The sequence below is a fragment of the Labrus bergylta genome, chromosome 7 (genome assembly GCF_963930695.1).
Source record: "Labrus bergylta chromosome 7, fLabBer1.1, whole genome shotgun sequence".
Classification (NCBI taxonomy): domain Eukaryota; kingdom Metazoa; phylum Chordata; class Actinopteri; order Labriformes; family Labridae; genus Labrus; species Labrus bergylta.
Genome location: NC_089201.1, coordinates 18,594,955 through 18,614,161, shown reverse-complemented (window position 1 = coordinate 18,614,161; position 19,207 = coordinate 18,594,955). Strand labels below are relative to the sequence as shown.

Genomic DNA, 19,207 nt, shown 5'->3' with positions numbered 1-19,207 from the left:
CTTTTTGAAGGTCTCGTCTCGAAATCAAAAGCATTTTTACTCGGCCATTTCTCAGACTGGGCAGACTCCTGATTCTAAATCAAGACGGGTCAAGACCAGCACTAACAGGCTTTTTTAATCACTGTGATTAGAAGGAAAAAAACAAATAACTTTAATTCATTCATAATTTGATTTTTATTTCCCTGAGTTACAGACGAAACCTTCCCAGTGATACGGTCTAAGTTAGTGACACGCCCCCTGCACACAAGATGATGATTTGTCATTTTTATTATGGTCTTGGTCTTGTCTCGTTCTCGGAGCACTCTGGTCTCGGGGTATGTCTTGGTCTCGGTTAGTGTTGTCTTGACTACAACACTAGCGTTAATACTGATGGGCACTTCACATAGCATCCTCTGCCATCAGTGTGTGAGTGTGGAGGTGTGACCTGCCGTGTAAAAGCGTTTTGAGTAGAAAGAAGACTAGAAAAGCACCATACAAGCTCAAGTCCATTAAGGGAAAATCAGTTCTTCAGATCTTTATCAAACATATACTTGAACATCTTTATTTTTACATCCATTATAATGTTAAAAAACTCATACAAAAAGGAACACAGAACATCATTTACACACTCACCATCAAAAGCAACAAGTGTTTCTATAAATACTGGACTGAAACGTATCTTACCTTCCTCTTCGCTTGAAGCTTTAGGTTGGCCGTTACGCAGGTAGGTCAGCTGAACTTTCCTGTTGATACCTGAGAAGTGACCGTACCTGGAAGAGACAGGACACACACACAAATGCCAAGCAGACACAACACATTTTGATATGCACGTATAAACAGACAGACAGTAAGCACACAGACACACGCAGAGAATTTATCCAATCGTATGGGATTATCACAAACATCTGACACAACATGACTGACTTCTACTCCTAGAAAAGCTTAAAGAGACAACAGAGAAGGCATCGGCTTCTTCAAATCTTAAACACTGACTATACACACAACCAAGTACCAGTGTTGGTTAATGGTTTAGCAATACTTCCATCACTCAGAGGGTACTTTGGGTCAGCTTATGACCAATAGCTCTGGACACTGAGGTCCTATTTCAGAATGTGACTGTGCACATGTGCATGATAATAGGAGACATAGGAGATGGTGGGATTATGTGTGTGCATGACTGCCTTCACAAGCATGAAAGTTGAAAATCAAGACCAATTTCAATCATGTTGTTAATCTCTAAAAACTCACACGCAAACACATATCAGCAGGAGCCTCTTCTCGCCAAGCACACTTTGCTTGAGTAAGAATTTAGCACATCCTGCAGACTAATGGCCGCATGATGTTCTGTAATAGGACGGGCAGCTGAGCGGACGCCTCAGAGAGCCACATGATGAGGGACGCTGAACCAGGATAAATAACTCGGGAGGGAAGCCAGAGAATCTGAACGGCTGTCAAGAGCCACACTCTGAGAACACATCCTTACACAGCACTCTGTTCAAGTAAGTCTAAGTGTTTTCTTTTTGAAACTGACGTATCAAATCACGACACATACATTCATTCTGTCTCGTACACGCTAGCTAGCGAGCTATTTCACATGTTCACCTTTCTATCTTCAGCCTTAGAAATCAACAGTAAAATCAAGAATGAATTCAAAAAATGGAAATGAAATGGATTTTGGTACTGCCAAAATTAATTGAACAATTTCAGAGAGAAAAAAAGGGGTACGACATTAATGATACACGATAAAAAGCCACAATAATGATCATATGTGGAAACAGCGATTCTGCAATAATTGATATACAGCTATCATGTAATGACACATCACTAGATCACCGTTAACTAAACAATATAAAATGCGGACATGAGAAAAACATATTCTTCTGCTGTCTTAAATTTGCACCTCCTGTTTGCTCGACTACGATTTCAAGATGAATCGGTTGTTTGACTCATTCAAAGCTCCGGGAAGAAGAACACCAGCAAATCCCTTAAAGAGGGAGGATGATTTAGATACGTATGTGGTGTTTACAGCATGCACACAACTAGCACAGCACACACTGATTCCCATACACAGAATCCTTCAGAGAGACCTTCAGATACGTTTGACTGTGTATGTGTGCAGTGTTAATGACTCTAATGGATGGATGTTAATGGAAACTGATACACTCAGTGTACAAAACATTAGGAAAACATTTCATAGTATTAACTTAAATGTCTGGTGGTACACTAGTCTTGTCTGAGCTATATGAGGGTGCTGAACGTATGATTTTACAGTGATTTGTCCGTTTTCTCCAAATAAATCATGAAAACATCTCGTACTGTTATTCAATCCCCTAAATGTGTGCATGAAAAAAAATCACCCAAAGCAGCATATTAGTGTTCAGAATTTCATTGGCTACAAGAAATGTTAATCACCCCAGAACAGAAGAGGGGCAGGCACATCCTTTCAAACTCAGGCTCTCAAATGGCTATTATAGGCTGGGAACAGAGAATGGAAGGTCCTGATTGGACAAATGAGATGTCAATTCTAAGATCAGAGTGAGGCCTGCATTTTGTTCTGTCACAGTCAAAAAAAAAATCATTCATAAAAAAAATGTTTTTTTACAGAAAATACAGCGTTGGCAAGTACTACAGCAGTTGCAAATTTGAAGCCATTCCTGGAACTTTCTGAATGTGTCTGGATTAAATCTTTCTCTGGATTTTGATCGAGGAGCCTTGCTAATGTAGCAGGACTGTTTTTGTTGAATGTTCAGGAGAGTTCAGTAGATCTCCAAATGGTAAGTCAGGGGGCAGTAAAAACTGTTCTTTTGTTATCAGTGATCAGATTGTTGCTGCTGTGGTGGTTGAATCAGCGCGCACGCACGCACGCACGGGACCAAACTCTGACCAATCAGGTGCGAGTATGTACATCCTAAGTCGGGGTCACCCCTAGTCTCGAGTATAAGATAATACAAAGTTTTCTCCCCCCTGTTTGTGACAGTGAAATTACAGTTTTCCGAATATTTTGTACACACACTCTAGGTAGACTACAGAAAAGGAGGGTGGTAAAACCTCATCCTTTAAAGTGAAAAAGGGAGAGGGTGCGTACTGAGTGTCATTCAAGCTGGATTCCCTTTTGGAGAGAAAAGAAGGAGGGATGGGTGGAAAGGAGAAAAGAGAGAGAGACAGAGGAGGGAAGAAAAGATAAAGCAACGAGTTAGAGACACAAAAGGGAGGAAGGAATAAAAAATGACTGGACCCCAGTGGATTGTGGGAAGATGAAGCTAGTTTTGCATCATGAGTGGTTGTCTGATGAAAAGATGACGACTGGGGAAGCGTGAAGATGATGGTGTGTGTGTGATCGATGTTAAGGCTTCACTCACATCTCCAGGACAGTCTTGAGTTGCTCCAGTTTCGATTTCTTCTCCTCGATTTCACAGTCGGTGTGCTGGCCCAGCTCGACCAGCAGCAGGCGGGCGATGTCCAGCACTTCCTGCAGACAAGGAGGCAGTTAGCCTTAATTTGACTGTTATCTAGCAGACTAAACCTGACCCTGGAGAAAAAGCTCAGCGCCCAGCGTCTTTTTTATTTTTTTACAATCGCTCTTCAAATTGTATGACACTCCCCATATTTTAGAAACCTACATCACATCCTCTTTGCTCCGTGTCTGCTGGGGTAAAAAAAACAATTTCAAACATAAAACATGCAGTAAAAAATAACAGAGCTGTGTCGGTCATACAGCGGCCGTTGTCAACCGACTGTTGTCATACAGGAAGGACATGCAGCGTTTTTCTTCTCAGATAAGAAGCGCTTCATGTAAACACTACCGCGCTTTTTCTCCCCGGAAAAAACGCGAGGTGGACACAGCGCCTAAGAGAGTACAGATGACAGCTTCTACAAGATTTGTTTTTAAAAAGGCACAATGGCAGGATGAATGTGTGAGAGAGTGACAAAGACAACCATGCAGGAATACTTGGACAGCAAACAATAATAGTCCATGATCAATTACCATAATTATATATAATTAAAACACATCATGTGAAACCACTCATCCTCATTTAAAGGATTCATTCATAATCTTCAAGAAATAAACACAGACAAGAGAGGGATCCGTGGGAAAAACAATTACAGGAGATTAGAATCAGTCTCTCTCACCTGGAGCTGTTTGGGCTTCTTCAGCTTCAGTTTTCCTGACTTGTAGCCTCCGTACTTATCAAACAACTCAAAGAATCTGTAGAAGAGAAACAATGAAACGGTTGAGAGATACAGTTACATCTGATAAGGAAATGTATTCAAAATCTTTTGATGGTGCTAAATCATTTTTAAAAATATCTATTATTGAGTAAAAAGTGTCAGCCAGAGAGAAGCTTCTAAGACTTTTATTTTATTCTAACTGGAACACAAATCTTACAGGTATGCTAACAGAAAGAGAGAAATCTTAATGATCCAAAAGACTTACAGAGGATGTCGGACCTCCATCTTCATCTTCTGCTTCGGTGTGCGGTCTCCGTGGCGGATGATGGCAATAACACAGCGCAGCTCCATCCTGGAGACAGCGGTGGAGTTGAGAGGACAAAATTAGGACGAGGAACAACATGTAGCTTTTATTTTACCCTCTAAAACACTCAAACAAACACAGAGAACATTTGCAATTAAAAATTATGGAGCCCCAATTGCCTAGCGGTTTTGTTGCGCGCCCCATATACAGAGGCTATAGTCCTAGTCGCAGCAGCCGGGGGTTGGAATCCGACCTCGGCCTTTTGCTGCATCTTATGTCCCACTCTCTCTCTGCTCCAAACATTTCCTGTTTCTCTTCAGCTATCTTATCAAATAAAGGCAAAAGGCCCAAAAAGAAAAAAAAAAGACAATTTACAAGATACTAAAGGAGTGATACGTGAACATTACATTTAGATTCTGGTTGCAACTTTATGTTCTAATGTATTTTAAGAGAACCTGTCTAACTGAATTGTAAAGTTAATGTTCACCAATATATGCCTTTTAGGTTTTTGTATTATTATCAGTTGTACTATGTATTACATCATTTGCACGATTGTTCACCGATAAGCATATTTTCCAGGAGTTTTCCAGATAAACGAGGAACCCTGAACACCAGTATTGGTGTGGTGGGGGGGGGGGGGGGTTCCCAGTACATACATGGTCCCTGAGGTTGTTGGGACGATGGGGATGTCTTCAGCTTCCATGGGGATAGACCAGGGGATGTGAAACTGGGGGGCTAACTCCCTCATCACCATGTTCCTGATGAAGATGATAAAACAAAAAATAAAGGCTTAAATCCACAAGGTAAGCAGATTGTGAAAATCTGGTTAAAATCATGCAGCGTCAACAACACAAACTAAAATAAATCAAGTATATATTTTTATATTTTCATCTCCTATGAGGTCTTGTATGCAACATGAGCTCCCTACATTGAGGGATTTTGATGAAGCTAGTGTCCATTACAGAACAGCAGTTGCCTTTACTTCGTCTTTGTCTTTTAATTAGCACAATTTATGAGTCCTTAGCCATAAAGCTATAGTTACCCTGCCTGGAAGGAGAGGTGATAAATTAGAGACTAACTTGGATGTAAAGCTGACAGCAGAGTCCTGTGAGCTGTCTGACGCTCCGGATAAATTACAGCATGACAGCTTCCAGGCAATATTTACTTTAGAGGTACAACAAGACATGTCAGAGATAAGTGCCAGAGATGTCATGTCGGAAAACAAGAAGAGGAGTCTGCTCCTAGGTACAGTCAAACTGATCCATCCAGAGGACTTGATACTGTTTATCATCAACAGGAGCTTATGTAAGGCTGCTGTCTAGAAAAAATTAGGATGTCAGCACTGACCTTTAAACAGTCTTTTAGCTAACAGACAATTGGAAATGTGCCTACACTTTCTCCAGTTCAATAATGAGAAATGTTTTTTGTTAAGCTCATGTTACCTACCCCAGGACTTTGGCACAATCATCGTAGTACTTCATGGAGTTTTTGACAAAGCTGAAGCCGTTAACGTCACAGACGAAGGAGTGACCGTTGGCCCGGAGCAAGTCGAACCCACACACTGTTTGCTAAAAGAAATAAAAAAATAGGTTGAAATAAATGCATAAACAACCACAAAAGGAGACAAAGACAATATATATATATATATATATATATATATATATATATATATATATTATATTCTTATAGTCCAAGTTAACATACAGCATGTTTTTATCAGTGCAGATAAAACATGATGCCTTTGTGGTTAGTGTGCGCACCCCATGTACGGAGGTCTAGCCCTCCAAGTGGGCTGCTTGGGTTAAAATCTGACCTGCGGCTCCTTTCCTGCATGTCGTTCCCCATTCTCCCTCTCTCCCTGATTTCTGACTCTATCTACTGTCCTGTCTCTAAAATAAAGGCAAAAAAAGCCCAACCTTCAAAAAAACAAGCACGATGCCTTCAACCATTGGTAAGTCTGAGAAGGTGAATTAACCAATGAATATATAATATAATATTACTCTGACTTCTATATCGAGAAAACTCCATTTATACGTTTGCCATCTCTTTCATTTTAACACATGATCTGAATGTAAATATCTTGCTTTTCTTTGTTAAACAAAAAGTTAAACACATCTTGTTTAGCTCTTCTTTTGCAGAAAACAAAATGACTCATGTTTTATAATAAAAACAGCCTGAGACTGTATAACTCACTCATTGGTTAAAAACAAATCAGTCACGTACTTGTCACAATGACTGATGGGTGTTAATGGAGTCAGCACCAGGCATGCTCTCTATTAGCTTAATGTTTGCTGATAACAGCAATGTGAATAATGTTGGTGAGAGCAGATTGATGTGAATTATTCTAATGGGTGCAGAAACAAAAGGGTTCCGGCAGCACCAGTGTTGGGGAATATAAACCAGCAAATATCAACAATTAGTCCTCATTAGGAGGCTCCTCCACTGGCTGTGTTTATACTGTTTGGTTTTTAAGTCATTTTCTCTGTCTACTAATGTCGGTTTAATGAGCTGAGAGCATTGTGTGTAAACACAAGAGGATGCAATCTTTAAGTTAACTCCAAATGGATAACTTCCCATAAAAAAATACCCTGTGTGGTTATGACCACTGGCGCCTTAGAGAGCTATAATCAGGACTGGGGAAGGACCACATGCTCATAAATAATGTAATGTTCCTTTCTTTGTTTCCCCTCTCGCTGTGCCTTGCTGCCTCCTCTGCATGATATTGAAAGTTTACCTTGAAGGCCAGGCAGACTTTGCGGGCCACAAGCTTCTCCATGGCGGTCAGCATGACGGGGTAACGGATCTCCTTCCCTTCGCTGTCTCGCTCTACTTTTCCGTCCAGGGCAGGAGATTTCCGAGCCTCTGCATGGGCGTAGTCAGGCCCCACTGTGTAAACCTGACACACACACACACGCGCACACGCACACAGGGAGAAGGGACACAAACACAGAGAGTGTCTTAGCATATGATAATGTATATTTTATTCAATGCATGACTTATTAGCATTTATCACAGTTAGTCTTATTAGCATTATTTATTTGTTTATTTAACATGGACATACAGTAACATTTGTTACAAAACCAGGAGGCCCAGGTTCATTTGTGCAACACCTGTCCCATGAGGCTTTTAGAAACAACAGAGATAAAGGTAAATAAAAAGGGTAAGAAAATGAAAACAGTTCAGTTATAAATACAGTGCAGTTATGAATGCAACAGGGATAAAATACAAAGAGAAGGCAGCTAAAAATATATGACAGACATTTGTGAGCTCATGTACGTTTACGTGTGGGAACAATGTTGTTTCTCCGTCAGCCATGATTTAATACCTTTGTTAAAAAACATTCAAACTGTGTAGCATTTTCAGTTCAGTGGGTAGACCATTCCCTAGATTAGCTCCAACAACAGAGAAGGCTGGTTGTCCAATCATTAGTCTAGCTGTTGCTGAAGTCTAGAGATAAACACCTCCATCAATTGCAAAGTGAAACTTCCCAGTACCTTCACATCAGTACCATCTGTCGGCATGAACTCCTCGTAGATGTAGGATCCTGTCTTTCGTACGCTGCTTTCTGGGGAATACACACTGCTACGACTCCCAATCTATAACAAAGATGGAGAGAAGGACTCAGAAAGGCAAATCAAAGCATTTTGACCCAAATTTGTACAAAAAATAATGTTTTTTTCACCTAATTGTCCAACCTTTGTCTGTCTCTGCTGAGCAGATTTCTACAATTCGACTGCTGCTTCATTAACAGGTAAGGTGAGTGACAGGTTTAACCTGTCAGTGTAACCTTTAGTAGTCTTAACATTTGTTTTTTTTTAAGTCATTTAATAATGCAACAAACTAAGACTCAACCAAATAAACATATTAAGCTTATAATTCTCCATGAAAGGCGACTAGTGCGACCGTAATCAAACTCCTGAAACCTGTTTCTTTGTTGTAAGTATCTCAAAGATCACAACATCGACCAGTGGCTGAATTAGTTTGCCTTGTGTTGCTTGCTTGACATCTACCTTCCTGAAGAGTCGTTGGCTGCCTCCTCCCGCTGATGTTGGGTAGTAAATGTAGACATTGTGGTCCTCGGCACACACGGGTTTCTCCACAAAGGGTTTAGGGAACACCTCCCCGTTCACCTCCACATGGTCCTCGCACTCCACCAGGTTACACTCTGAACAGGGGAGATGATTTTAAATTCATTTAAGAAGAATAGTTAAAATAATGCAACAGCACCGGGAAATGCCGCAAAAAAAATGCAATTACATCAAAACTGTTGAAGATTTGAAGTTGTAGATTCAAAACTTAAAAAGCAAGCAAACTCCACGGTTTTGTGTCCACATCCATCAGACTCATACATGGCTGCTTTGTTCATTTATGTATTTTAACATCACTCAGTTGAAATGTTCTTAACATTACTCATGGCTTTTTCATGATGGTAAATGGAATTGAGCTTGTATATTTATTTTCTAGTCTTCTGACCACTCAAAATACTTTTACACCACAGGTCACACCTACACATTCACACACTGATGGCAGAGGTTCAGCAACAGAGATATAAAAAGTTTTCTAGTGACATGATGTCCGTGTGGATCCCTTTCAAAAACTTTTTCAGTCCAGGAACTGCTCCTATCTTACAGTTTTATCATGGTAATGAAATCATGTGTGCTTCCATTTATTCACAGATTTGTTCTCTGAAAACATTTTTCCAGGAACTGATGACTAAGCTTTATTTTGTTATAATGAATGAGGGCTAGGGGCAGGGTTAGGATTTCTTAGAAACACTTTGTTGAGCTGTTGGTCACCTTCAGGATTGTCGGGGTCTCGGTTCAACACGGCATAACGAGGCAGGTCAATGCCCTCCTCCAGTAGGATCCGGTACACTTCCCTCCTGACAGAGAAACAAAAAATCAAACACAGGTAGTCAGTTTGTGCAGCTGCGAAAAATAACCTAGTGCATATGGTTAAATTAAGGTGTTGAAAAGAAAAAACATTGCAACTGAGAACAGGCTGGTCGTTTTAAAAGAATGCAGCTGCTCCAATTTAGCAAAGAGAGATAATTAATGTTGATAAAGTTGTCTGATTTGCATGACAAAAGAGGCGACCAGAGGTGCTACTTCATAGTAATTCCCAGTTTAACTGCTAGCAGCTGAGACAAAGAGTTTGAGTTTAACAGACTGCGAGTTATTGTTTGGGAAACAAGGAGCTCCAAAATGGGACAGACAATGGTGAAAAAGTATCACTGTTGCAGGTCCATTCATCAGCAACACCTCTTGCTTTGTTCTAGTTTTGTTCAGAACATCTTCATGAACAACTCACTCACAAGGGACTGATACATCAACAAGTATCACATAATCAACAGTGGTGGCTGAGACCATAAAAGTGTTAACTTTACTTTCTAATATATAAATATTAAGGGCCGACCTCACCATGAAGTACTATAAAGATATCTAAAATGATATCCACGCTGAGAATGATTAACAGCATGATATGACAAAATCATAAATGATAACGGGTTGACAGCACTTTGAAGCACACAGCTTTGGAAAATGGAAATGTATCACCTTAGATAGAAAGAGAAACAAGAAGGCTGTGGATGAAAAAAGTTCTACTTAACATGTCATATAACACTGTGAAGGTCGTCTTTAGAAGGCAGGTATTTTTCAAAGCTTTGTATAAAGGCATTAATATCAACTCGGCCACTTTGTTTGACATTATAGTTCTACATTAATGTTGAACTGGCTGCTGTCCCAAAGGAAACTTCTTGGGGGAGTGGGGACAATCCTCAGGGATTAAATCAGTCAATGCCTCCGTAAACCAGATATCTTTAAGTTACTGTTCTTTGTGTAGACAGCCCTTTACAGTTTGGCTGGTAATTATGTGGAGCCTCTAGTAATTCACTAGTAATTTTGTTTACATTTTTTTTGATACCCCTTTACTAAACTGTATAAAAGACTGTATAAAACATGGACAATGTCTCACTCGTTGGTTTCTGAAGAGGCATTATGAAGCCCAGCGATGATGATCCCCAAATTGGAAATGCAGACTCCCACTTACTTTTGTCCGATACAGAAACAGGCAAAGCGTCTTAAGTGTAGAGGGGCTGAATGAATCTTGGATTTTGACAGAATTAAACTAAAGTGAAGCCTAGCCTCACCGCAAACAGCTGCAACGTGCCCGTCAGATCAACCCTCTAAGCCTTAATAATCAAACAGATGAGTTACCCCCCCAACCACCACCACCACCACCACCACCACCTTGACAGTTTTCATATATAGAAAATAAGCTTTAGAGATCAAAACTTGTTGTAACAGGCTGTAAATGTGTTTCTTTCTACTTTAAAATTGGGAATCTTAATTTGGAACCTGGTTTGGTTTTCTTGGTTTTTGGAGACAGCCTCAAGTGGAAACACAGGGACGTAAAGTTTACCCCTTGCCTTGACGTGGTGTTTTGTTTATGTGTGTGTGTTAGCTGGTCTTTACCTGTCCTGTATGAAATACTGCATGTTGAGGTCATTGATGAGAAGTGGATTCCTGAGCTTCACATACTCCACAGCTTTGTCCAGAGGGAAACCTGAGTAATAAACACACACACACACACACACACACACACGATCAGACCATTCAGTATACTCATAAATCCAAGCTCAACCAACATATACAATCATGTGGTTAGTCACTCAAACTTTATTACTGCAAGAGGGATTGCCACATTCTATACATCACAATGAGTTATTATCACACTGTAAAAACATCCTGGAGGTCACTGCTCTTGATATCTGCTGTAATGTTCTACATCAGAGGCAGAAAGGCTGACGGCAGGAAATATCTTATTGAAATATTAGATTTCAGATTTTCTATTAATAATAATAAAAAACGTCAGAGGATCTAACATGTTCCCAGGGTTGGAGACAAGATCCAAAAAATGTAATGCTTTTATAAATAGAATGGAAAAACAGTCATGTGATAGACTATGACTCACATAAACACAGAGACGAGTCAGGAGGACAAAAATACTTAGAAATAGTGTATGAATGTTTATGTGATATGACTAAAATATTTGTATTTTATTTTACATATTTAATTAATCCCTGAGGAAAATTCTGGTTTACACTCTGTGATTGAGAGACATGCTTCTCACACACACACAGGACCTGTGGACAGATGTCAGAGTGGGGCTGCTACACACTGATGCACGGGGAGAGCACCAGAGCCGTTTGGGGTTCGGTGCCTTGCTCAACGGCACCTTGACAGAACTCGAGAAAGGATCTGGCACCTCTTCAGTGATCAGACCAACTTCCATATTTCAGTCCGCAATGGTACAGGACTTGAAACGGTGCAGTTCTCTGATGTCTAATTATTTGACACAAAAGCAGCTGAGCCTGTATTCAGTCCCGCTCCTTCCACTCCAAAGGTTTCAAAGATATATGAAACTATTGAATCCCTTGCTTTCTATATTCTGCTGGTTTAGTACATGATAACTTTAAATACAATCCAAATGTTTAAGCTCTTGATATAAACCGCGGTGCAGCATCATGTGTTCGCATGCACCATTCAAGATAGAGGACATATACATAAAGAGTTTTATTGATCGTGTTCATGTGGCTATGTCTCCAGCACACATAGTCAGCTGAGGAATTACATCTATTGCAAGCCATAAATAGATGTTTCCACCGCAACCAGTTCTCTTTGTTTTCCAATGACAAGTTCCCATAAACTGCTGCGGTCTCTGCCGGGCAGGCTGACACAAACCAGACCAAGTCTCTAACATACAGCTTCTTAGGTACTGATACTTCACAGGACATTCACTCAGAGAATTCACTCAGCAGATTACTAACAAAAAAGAAAGGATTTAAATACTGCTGGACTTGGTGCGAGAGGAAATTGATTCTGGGGTTTTCTCTTAGAAACAAAGCAAAAGTAGAAACCAAGACTTTGTGGTTAGTTTACGCGCCCCATGTACGGAGGCTGTAGTCCTCAAAACCAGGAGGCCCAGGTTCAAATCTGACCTGTGGCTACTCTCCTGCATGTCATTCCCCACTCTCCCTCTCTCTGATTTCTGACTCTATCCACTGTCTTATCTCTGAAATAAAAGGAATAAAAAGCCCACAAAAAGCTGCCAAAAAACAATATTACTTTCCTCCCTTTAAGATATAGTTGGTTAAGTTTACTTATTTCAAAATGACATACACCAAAGGGTGCCCAGCCCACATGGGCTGAAAAGACACTGACAAACATAATAAACAAGAGCAGTTAACACAAGAAGAGAAAATGTAAGTTATATAATAAATGTTGCCTTGTACAAAGATTAGGGTTGGCTTTTTGAAACATTTCTTGGTGAACTGTATGGATTTGTTGTTCAAAAGATTCAAGGTCTTTATTATTTATGATGAAACATGATGCAACAGCAGGACACCAGAGGTACATGTGAAAAGACTGAAATGACTGAAAATGAATCTGGATGGAAGGAGAAACATGGCTAACTCCACAGATGTCTGATTGTACCACTTCCTCCTGAACCACAGCAGGATGTTTTTAACTTGTGTGTGAACTTTTACCTTTAGAGTGGAAGGAGATGAGGCAGTCGCAGAGAGGCCAGTTCTCCACAGGTTCCTCCAGGATCACCTCCTCAGGAAAGATGACCACGTTGATGTAGTCAAACTTACACAGGCGCTCCAGGATCTGAGTCATGGGCTTGGATTTGGACTTCTTCACCATGGCACAGATGCCCACCAGAATCTGGCGCTCTGGTGGCTGGTGTGTAGAGGACGGAGAAGACCAGGGCGGAAGAGGGGAAAACATGGAGAGAGATGACAAGTTAAATTAAGTGATATTTTCAGAGACAGCTAAACAAAACAGATCTCCTGTCCTGATATGACTTTTTGTGCCCTGCCCCCCTTTGGTTTAGTTAACAATACAATCCTTTATTGTCCCCCTGAGGGGAAATGTATTGTCACAGCTTTGCATAGTTGGTGCACAGATTTACATATATGATAACATAGCATGGAGGGAAACATAAAAACAACAGGAAGAAACACAAAGACAATGAAAGAGGCCAGTTAGCATGGAAGCTTATTTAGAGCTTCAATTATTATTATTATATTTAGAGAAGCACAGACACACTTTTTTGTAAGTCCAATGTGATTCTGATACACATACTGATATTTAATAATCATAGTTAATAGTGTTTTTGTTGTTGGTATTATGCCTAAGGCTACACAAACCTGTAGTGAACCTGGAATTTCGTATTCAAAGAAAAAAAAATATTACATTTAAATGTAAAAAGAAAATTGACTGGCTGCACAAACAAACAGAAAGCAGCAACAACTGTCAGGTTTTGAAATTAAATATTAAATAAGTGTAACAGTTGTACTTTTGATCATTTAGAAGGAGCTCTTCCATGTTGTCTGAACGTCGTCATGGAGACAATGTGTGGTCCCTTTGCAGTTCAGACTCTGAATGTCTTCAAAGCCAGAGACTGTTCAAGCTGAGAATGTTTCAAATGCCTAACGATCTTTCTAAATCGATGACCTGGATCGGTGCCATCAGTCCGATAACCGATACATTCAGTACATCAATATCGGACCCCACACCGATAATAGATCAGATCGGTCCCATCCCTAATTATATTGTTATTGTTTTTTAGTAGGTTAAACGTTTATTGCTTGCACTGAAATGTTATCTGACTTTTCAGACGACATTAAACCTCAATAGTTTTGGAAAATATTTTTGTCATTGATGATGAAGAAACGTTTTGTTTGTTCCGCAGTCGGTGAGACAACAGTTGAAGAATAAAATGTTGAAGTGAAACAGAGACACATATCCTGACTGAGACAGCAAAGAAAAAGCAGGTCATGGCAAGTCAGTGAGGAGCTATCACAGCGCTATCATTAAGTCTGTTTACAGCTACAGGACTAAACAACAGACCAGAGGCATTAAAGCTGTTTATTTACTGTATAGTTCTCGTGCCAGTCATTGTATACTTCTGTTGATTTCTTTGTCAACAATCCAATTCCAATTAAAACTTTCCTCTCTAAAATGTTCAAACCTGTTTATGTCCTAATGTCAGAAATAAGAAGTTCCAGTTCTATAAATTATATTTTTCTCACTTCAAGTTACATCAGGAAATGATCAGTCTAAGACATAAACACAACTTTGTAAAAAGAGTTTGCTAGGTCTTAAACAAAATAAATATGTAATAAGTTGTTTTGTTTTTTAAAGTGTACACCTGAAAGTGTTGCACCCTAGCAGTGCGTTCACAAATCAACACCTGTCTCTTACCGACTCATAGTCATCATCCTCCATGTCTTCTTCTCGAAACATCTCGTTCTTCATGCCTGCCTCCATTTGGCCCATGTCCTGCTCGTCATCTTCACAGCCAACCAAAAACCTAGGGACCTCTCTTTGACCCTGCCCTGCCGGTCCTTCCGCTTCCACTGCTCCTGGTGCAAGTCCAACTCCTGGTCCTGGTCCGTTGCAGGACTCTGACATCACAAACCACTGCGTGACATTGATGCTTAGGATGTCACCTGAAGCGGCTTAGCAGGAAGAAAGCCAGTCGACCCTGCTGTGACTGACACCTGAAAGCCTTCTGATAAAGTAAAGGGTCTGCTGGTGTTTCTGAGCTCAGTGGTAACAGCTACGTGCACCTGCAGGGTGCAGAGGTAGAAAATCTCCTCCTGAGAGGTGGAACAGAGGGAGTGAAGTCCACGTTTGTTGAGGTAGACTGTCAGGACTGTGGTTGTAAAACTCCCTTTGTCAGGACAGAGGAGGTCTGGCCCTGACAGATAACATGTCCCAGTCTGGAGACATTCATTCACTCTGCAAACTCCACGGTCAACATCTGAGCTCCGTTTTCTTTGACCTAGGAACAAGAGGAAGGAAGATTAGAGACAACATTCAGTAACTACTTGACTAAAACTCCTTAGGATGAAAACTGCAAAACAGTCAAAGTTGACAGCAACATCTAAAAGCTGCAGACATAAAACGAAGTTCCAACTGTGAGCTAATCTTGACAAACATGCCGCTTCTGAATAACCACAGAAACGGCTGTTGCAGCGTTGCTTCATATACTGTCGATTAAATAGACGTCAGAGCTGCCACACAATAAAATCTGATTTTTCTGGAAACTGTGTTATTGCAACACTGCAGAGTTAAGAAAGACTTTACACAGGTCGCTTATCAAGGCGTTTGAATGGAAAGATTTTTTGATAAGTCGACTCCTTTAATAATCTTGAGTTTGGTAATAACAGTGTTAACTGTTAACAGAAAGGCTGAGCATTGCATCATCAGATAACCGCAGATTACATCATTAAAATGGACGGGTTTTGGATGTAAGTTGAGGGTTAGGAAACGCAGGAATAAAACTATTCCAAGCTCTTTAATCCAAAATGTATACAAACATGACATTCAGAGTATTTTTAATCTACTAAAGTCTCTTAGGGTTACACTTTAATCTGGAGACAAACCTACGGTTTCACCTCACGTCCGTCTTGACTTGTTTATCTCTGTATTTCCGACATCTTAGTGTAAGGACGTGTGATGAGGAAATGTATTTCATTTTGGAGTCTTCAAAGAAGTCCAACATCCAAAATATCACTTCTAGCTGTTTCAGTAACATCTGTGCCAAAGTCAAATATAACATTTTATATTAGGTGGTGTTGTTTTTCGGTCATCTATTGATGTTTCTTGTCCAGGTTTGAGTTCTTTAGCTTCTCACTCACAGCACATACAGGTGAGACAACCCACACTCATCACTTACACCAATAGTTGGAAATAGCAGAGATGCAACGATTGGGAAAATCAGGGCCATATTACCTATCGATGTTTGTAATAACAATTTAGCCAATTGCCGGTTCTTATACCGTTGTTTGTTTCATGACTTCTTTTGGTGTAAGACTCCCACAATGCAACATTTTGACAATCAAAACAAGCCAGAGTTTGTCCAACAGGTGACTTCATCAGCCCAACAAAAAACAATCAGCAGTCAGGTGTTCTACATTAGATGTCAGCATTAAATTGATTTGATATAACGAATAAACATCGGCTACTGACATCGACTCATGCCACATTTATTTATGAGCCGATGTCTGTCAACAATATCAACCGCTACCGATGCTGAACCGATGTATAAAAAGTCTTGAATAATACTGAACATTATTGAATAATGTTCAAGCCCCTTGCGTATGGCATGAACAACAAAACCATTCAGTACCACATGAGCCGGATGCTGACTCTGCACAGTATGTTTTCTCAGGAGCTCTTACTGCTGTTTGTTGTTGCCGTGACGACGCAGGTCTGGAGAGGAGCCAGCCTCTCTCTCTCCATTGTGTCCTTCTTTATGTACACTGAAGTGGATCACATTACTCTGGTTTGTTTTTCACTTTCACACCGAGACTGTAACATCCCTAATGAATCCAGCCCTGAATAAGAACTCTACACATAATGTACATGTGAAGGTGTTTCACTCAGGGTTTTCTTTAAAGGAGCAAATATGGAAGACATATATTGAATTAAATGGTAAAATGACCTTACTATATCGTCAGACATTAAGGAAACATGCTATGTTGAAATACAAGCTCCTCTGACAACAATGCAGCAGCCAGTATGTCCAGAGAGGGTAGGTGGTTTTAAGGCACCCCCACACGGCCGTTTTTGACCCCTTATTCGTATTCTTCCCGACCTAAAAACCCCCTTTCTTTTTTTAATAAACTCCATGACCAGAATCGTGGTCAAACTAGGATGAGAATCAGTGATGCCGATGCAAAGCTGGCTAAACACTGAAGCTTCCTTGTGCATCGACACAAGGGAGCAGGGGGCAGGGGGGGAAAACCCTTTCAAATGTTTTGAATTTGGGACCGCAGTTCCCATTTTAAACGCAACGTGTCAGAGTTACATATTGCTCCTTTAAGCATTCATGCTTTTACCTAAATAGCCTATCCGTTTGATGGATGATTGATTGCATTGTTCTGCTTTTTTTTTTTTTTTAAATGTTATTTAAGTTTAATGTGTAGCTCTCAATGCATAGAGGTGGGGATTCAACTTCATGGTTATGTTGAACTGCATTGTTCAGTGGGGTTGGGCTCGGATGAGTCATGATACATGGGTTCTGATTTAATACTGCACATTGTAAGAAAGCACTGATACATATTTATACTTAATCTAAGGAAAACTGCTATAGTATAAATAGTAAACTACCACACGCATAAAATCTATCCCTTGAAAATCAAACACCATAGCACTACTTTTTACAATTAAAACATATATTATTAAACACATTTTAAATCTGGAAATATATAAAATATTTGCATGTAAACTAAACTACTTGAATATAGTGTTGCAAAACCTTCCACCACAATATTCAAAAGTATACGTGTACTGTTTTAGACCCCTGTTATTCAGCGAGGTGTTATTCTGTTATTCAGCCAACCCTGAATTTTCCAAAAGGCTGGAAACTTGACCAAGCATGTGCAACCCTGGTGCTTGAATACTCTGGGTGTGTGTTGTCACTGGTCCTCTGCTACCTGATCCCAGACAACATAAGGAAAAAGGAAACAAAGCTGTTATGTCACTTCCTCCAAACTGAGCCAAAAACCTGAGAGCTGGAGTGAAATGTAGCCGAGTGCGAGGTAGAAACTTGCTGTTCTATGTATGTGTCCACAAACAGTAGACGCAGCCAACCAGCATGTTTCACTCATCAATATAGTCAAACACCCCCCCCCCCACACAGGATAAACAGCTGACTTGAAGGGAAAAGCCTCCAGAAACAGATGGACGTATCATATCACCACTCATATGCGCTCCAGGCGGTTTTCGAATGCCTACAAGAACTTAGTTAAAGTCACTTCCACTCACATGCCGATTATTCCTCTGGAAGCATTGAAACACTCAGGCCGCCGAAGATCAGACATGGTCTTCCTGTGACCGAGTTTGTTTTTGGAACATACCTAAACCAAATCTCACGTGACCCCGCTTAACCTTGGTACCCAGAAATAACAGTGTCCTCTACTACAGAGGGGGAAAACTGGATCGGGAGAGGGGGTGTACAAGCCACGGGTGTTTGGTGCCATGTGCTACTACGTTACCCAAAGATAACTAATCATTACTAACATGTGAGGCGATGACAGGCCACACTAAACCAAGTGGAAGCCCGTCTTGCTAACAGAAGAACCTATAGCTTCTTATTAGAGTGGGTGACACTAAGTTTATTCCAGCTTTACGACACCTAGGACATGACCTTTACTCTACTGGCAGTATAAACAGACACTTCACCCGCACTGCAGAAACTCTGCATGGTGGTGAAAAACAACAATGTGTCCAATCATTCTGATTTCACCAGTTTCTCATTCCAACAAATGGATTAAATCAGCTGATTTCACTGATTAAAATAACTTAATGCTGTCAACCCAAGTACTGGTATAACCGGCTTTCATTCACTGACTCATGACTCATTAGTCTGTTATAATGTTTTCTATACAGTGAAGCAAAATCTCCACACAAAATCAATTCCTCTCGCACCATGTACATGGCTTGTACAGTATTTCCTTCATAGGTCTTGTTTGCATCAGCATGCATAGCAGGGGGGGGGGGGGGGGAGTGGTCCAGTTAAGAAATCCTTTACAAAATGAGCCAACCTATAGCTGTCATTACATTTTGAAAAACTGAACATTCCCTCTGATGGTGAAGTGAGGTCCTCTTTGAGTGAGACTAGGTGAACTGATCGGCATGAATCAGTGCAGCATCTGAATGAGTTTTTCTGCCTCCT

General features: G+C 40.4%; 1 protein-coding gene across 10 annotated transcripts in view; it reads right to left on the bottom strand.

Moving 5' to 3' along the window:
* LOC110004817 (inositol hexakisphosphate and diphosphoinositol-pentakisphosphate kinase 2-like) overlaps positions 1-19,207 on the bottom strand; it is a 56,760-nt gene that overhangs the window by 32,883 nt on the left and 4,670 nt on the right. For all 10 annotated transcript variants that reach the window (XM_065956949.1, XM_065956950.1, XM_065956954.1 and 7 more), the window contains exons 2-14: positions 14,725-15,307; positions 13,002-13,197; positions 10,927-11,017; positions 9,250-9,335; positions 8,464-8,618; positions 7,948-8,049; positions 7,188-7,349; positions 5,900-6,021; positions 5,110-5,211; positions 4,415-4,501; positions 4,111-4,186; positions 3,339-3,448; positions 664-749 (exon numbers count right to left, since the gene is read on the bottom strand). In XM_065956949.1, coding sequence (XP_065813021.1) covers positions 664-749; positions 3,339-3,448; positions 4,111-4,186; positions 4,415-4,501; positions 5,110-5,211; positions 5,900-6,021; positions 7,188-7,349; positions 7,948-8,049; positions 8,464-8,618; positions 9,250-9,335; positions 10,927-11,017; positions 13,002-13,197; positions 14,725-14,934 — 1,585 coding nt within the window. In that variant the 5' untranslated portion in view covers positions 14,935-15,307. The remainder of the gene's footprint in view (positions 1-663; positions 750-3,338; positions 3,449-4,110; positions 4,187-4,414; positions 4,502-5,109; positions 5,212-5,899; positions 6,022-7,187; positions 7,350-7,947; positions 8,050-8,463; positions 8,619-9,249; positions 9,336-10,926; positions 11,018-13,001; positions 13,198-14,724; positions 15,308-19,207) is intronic.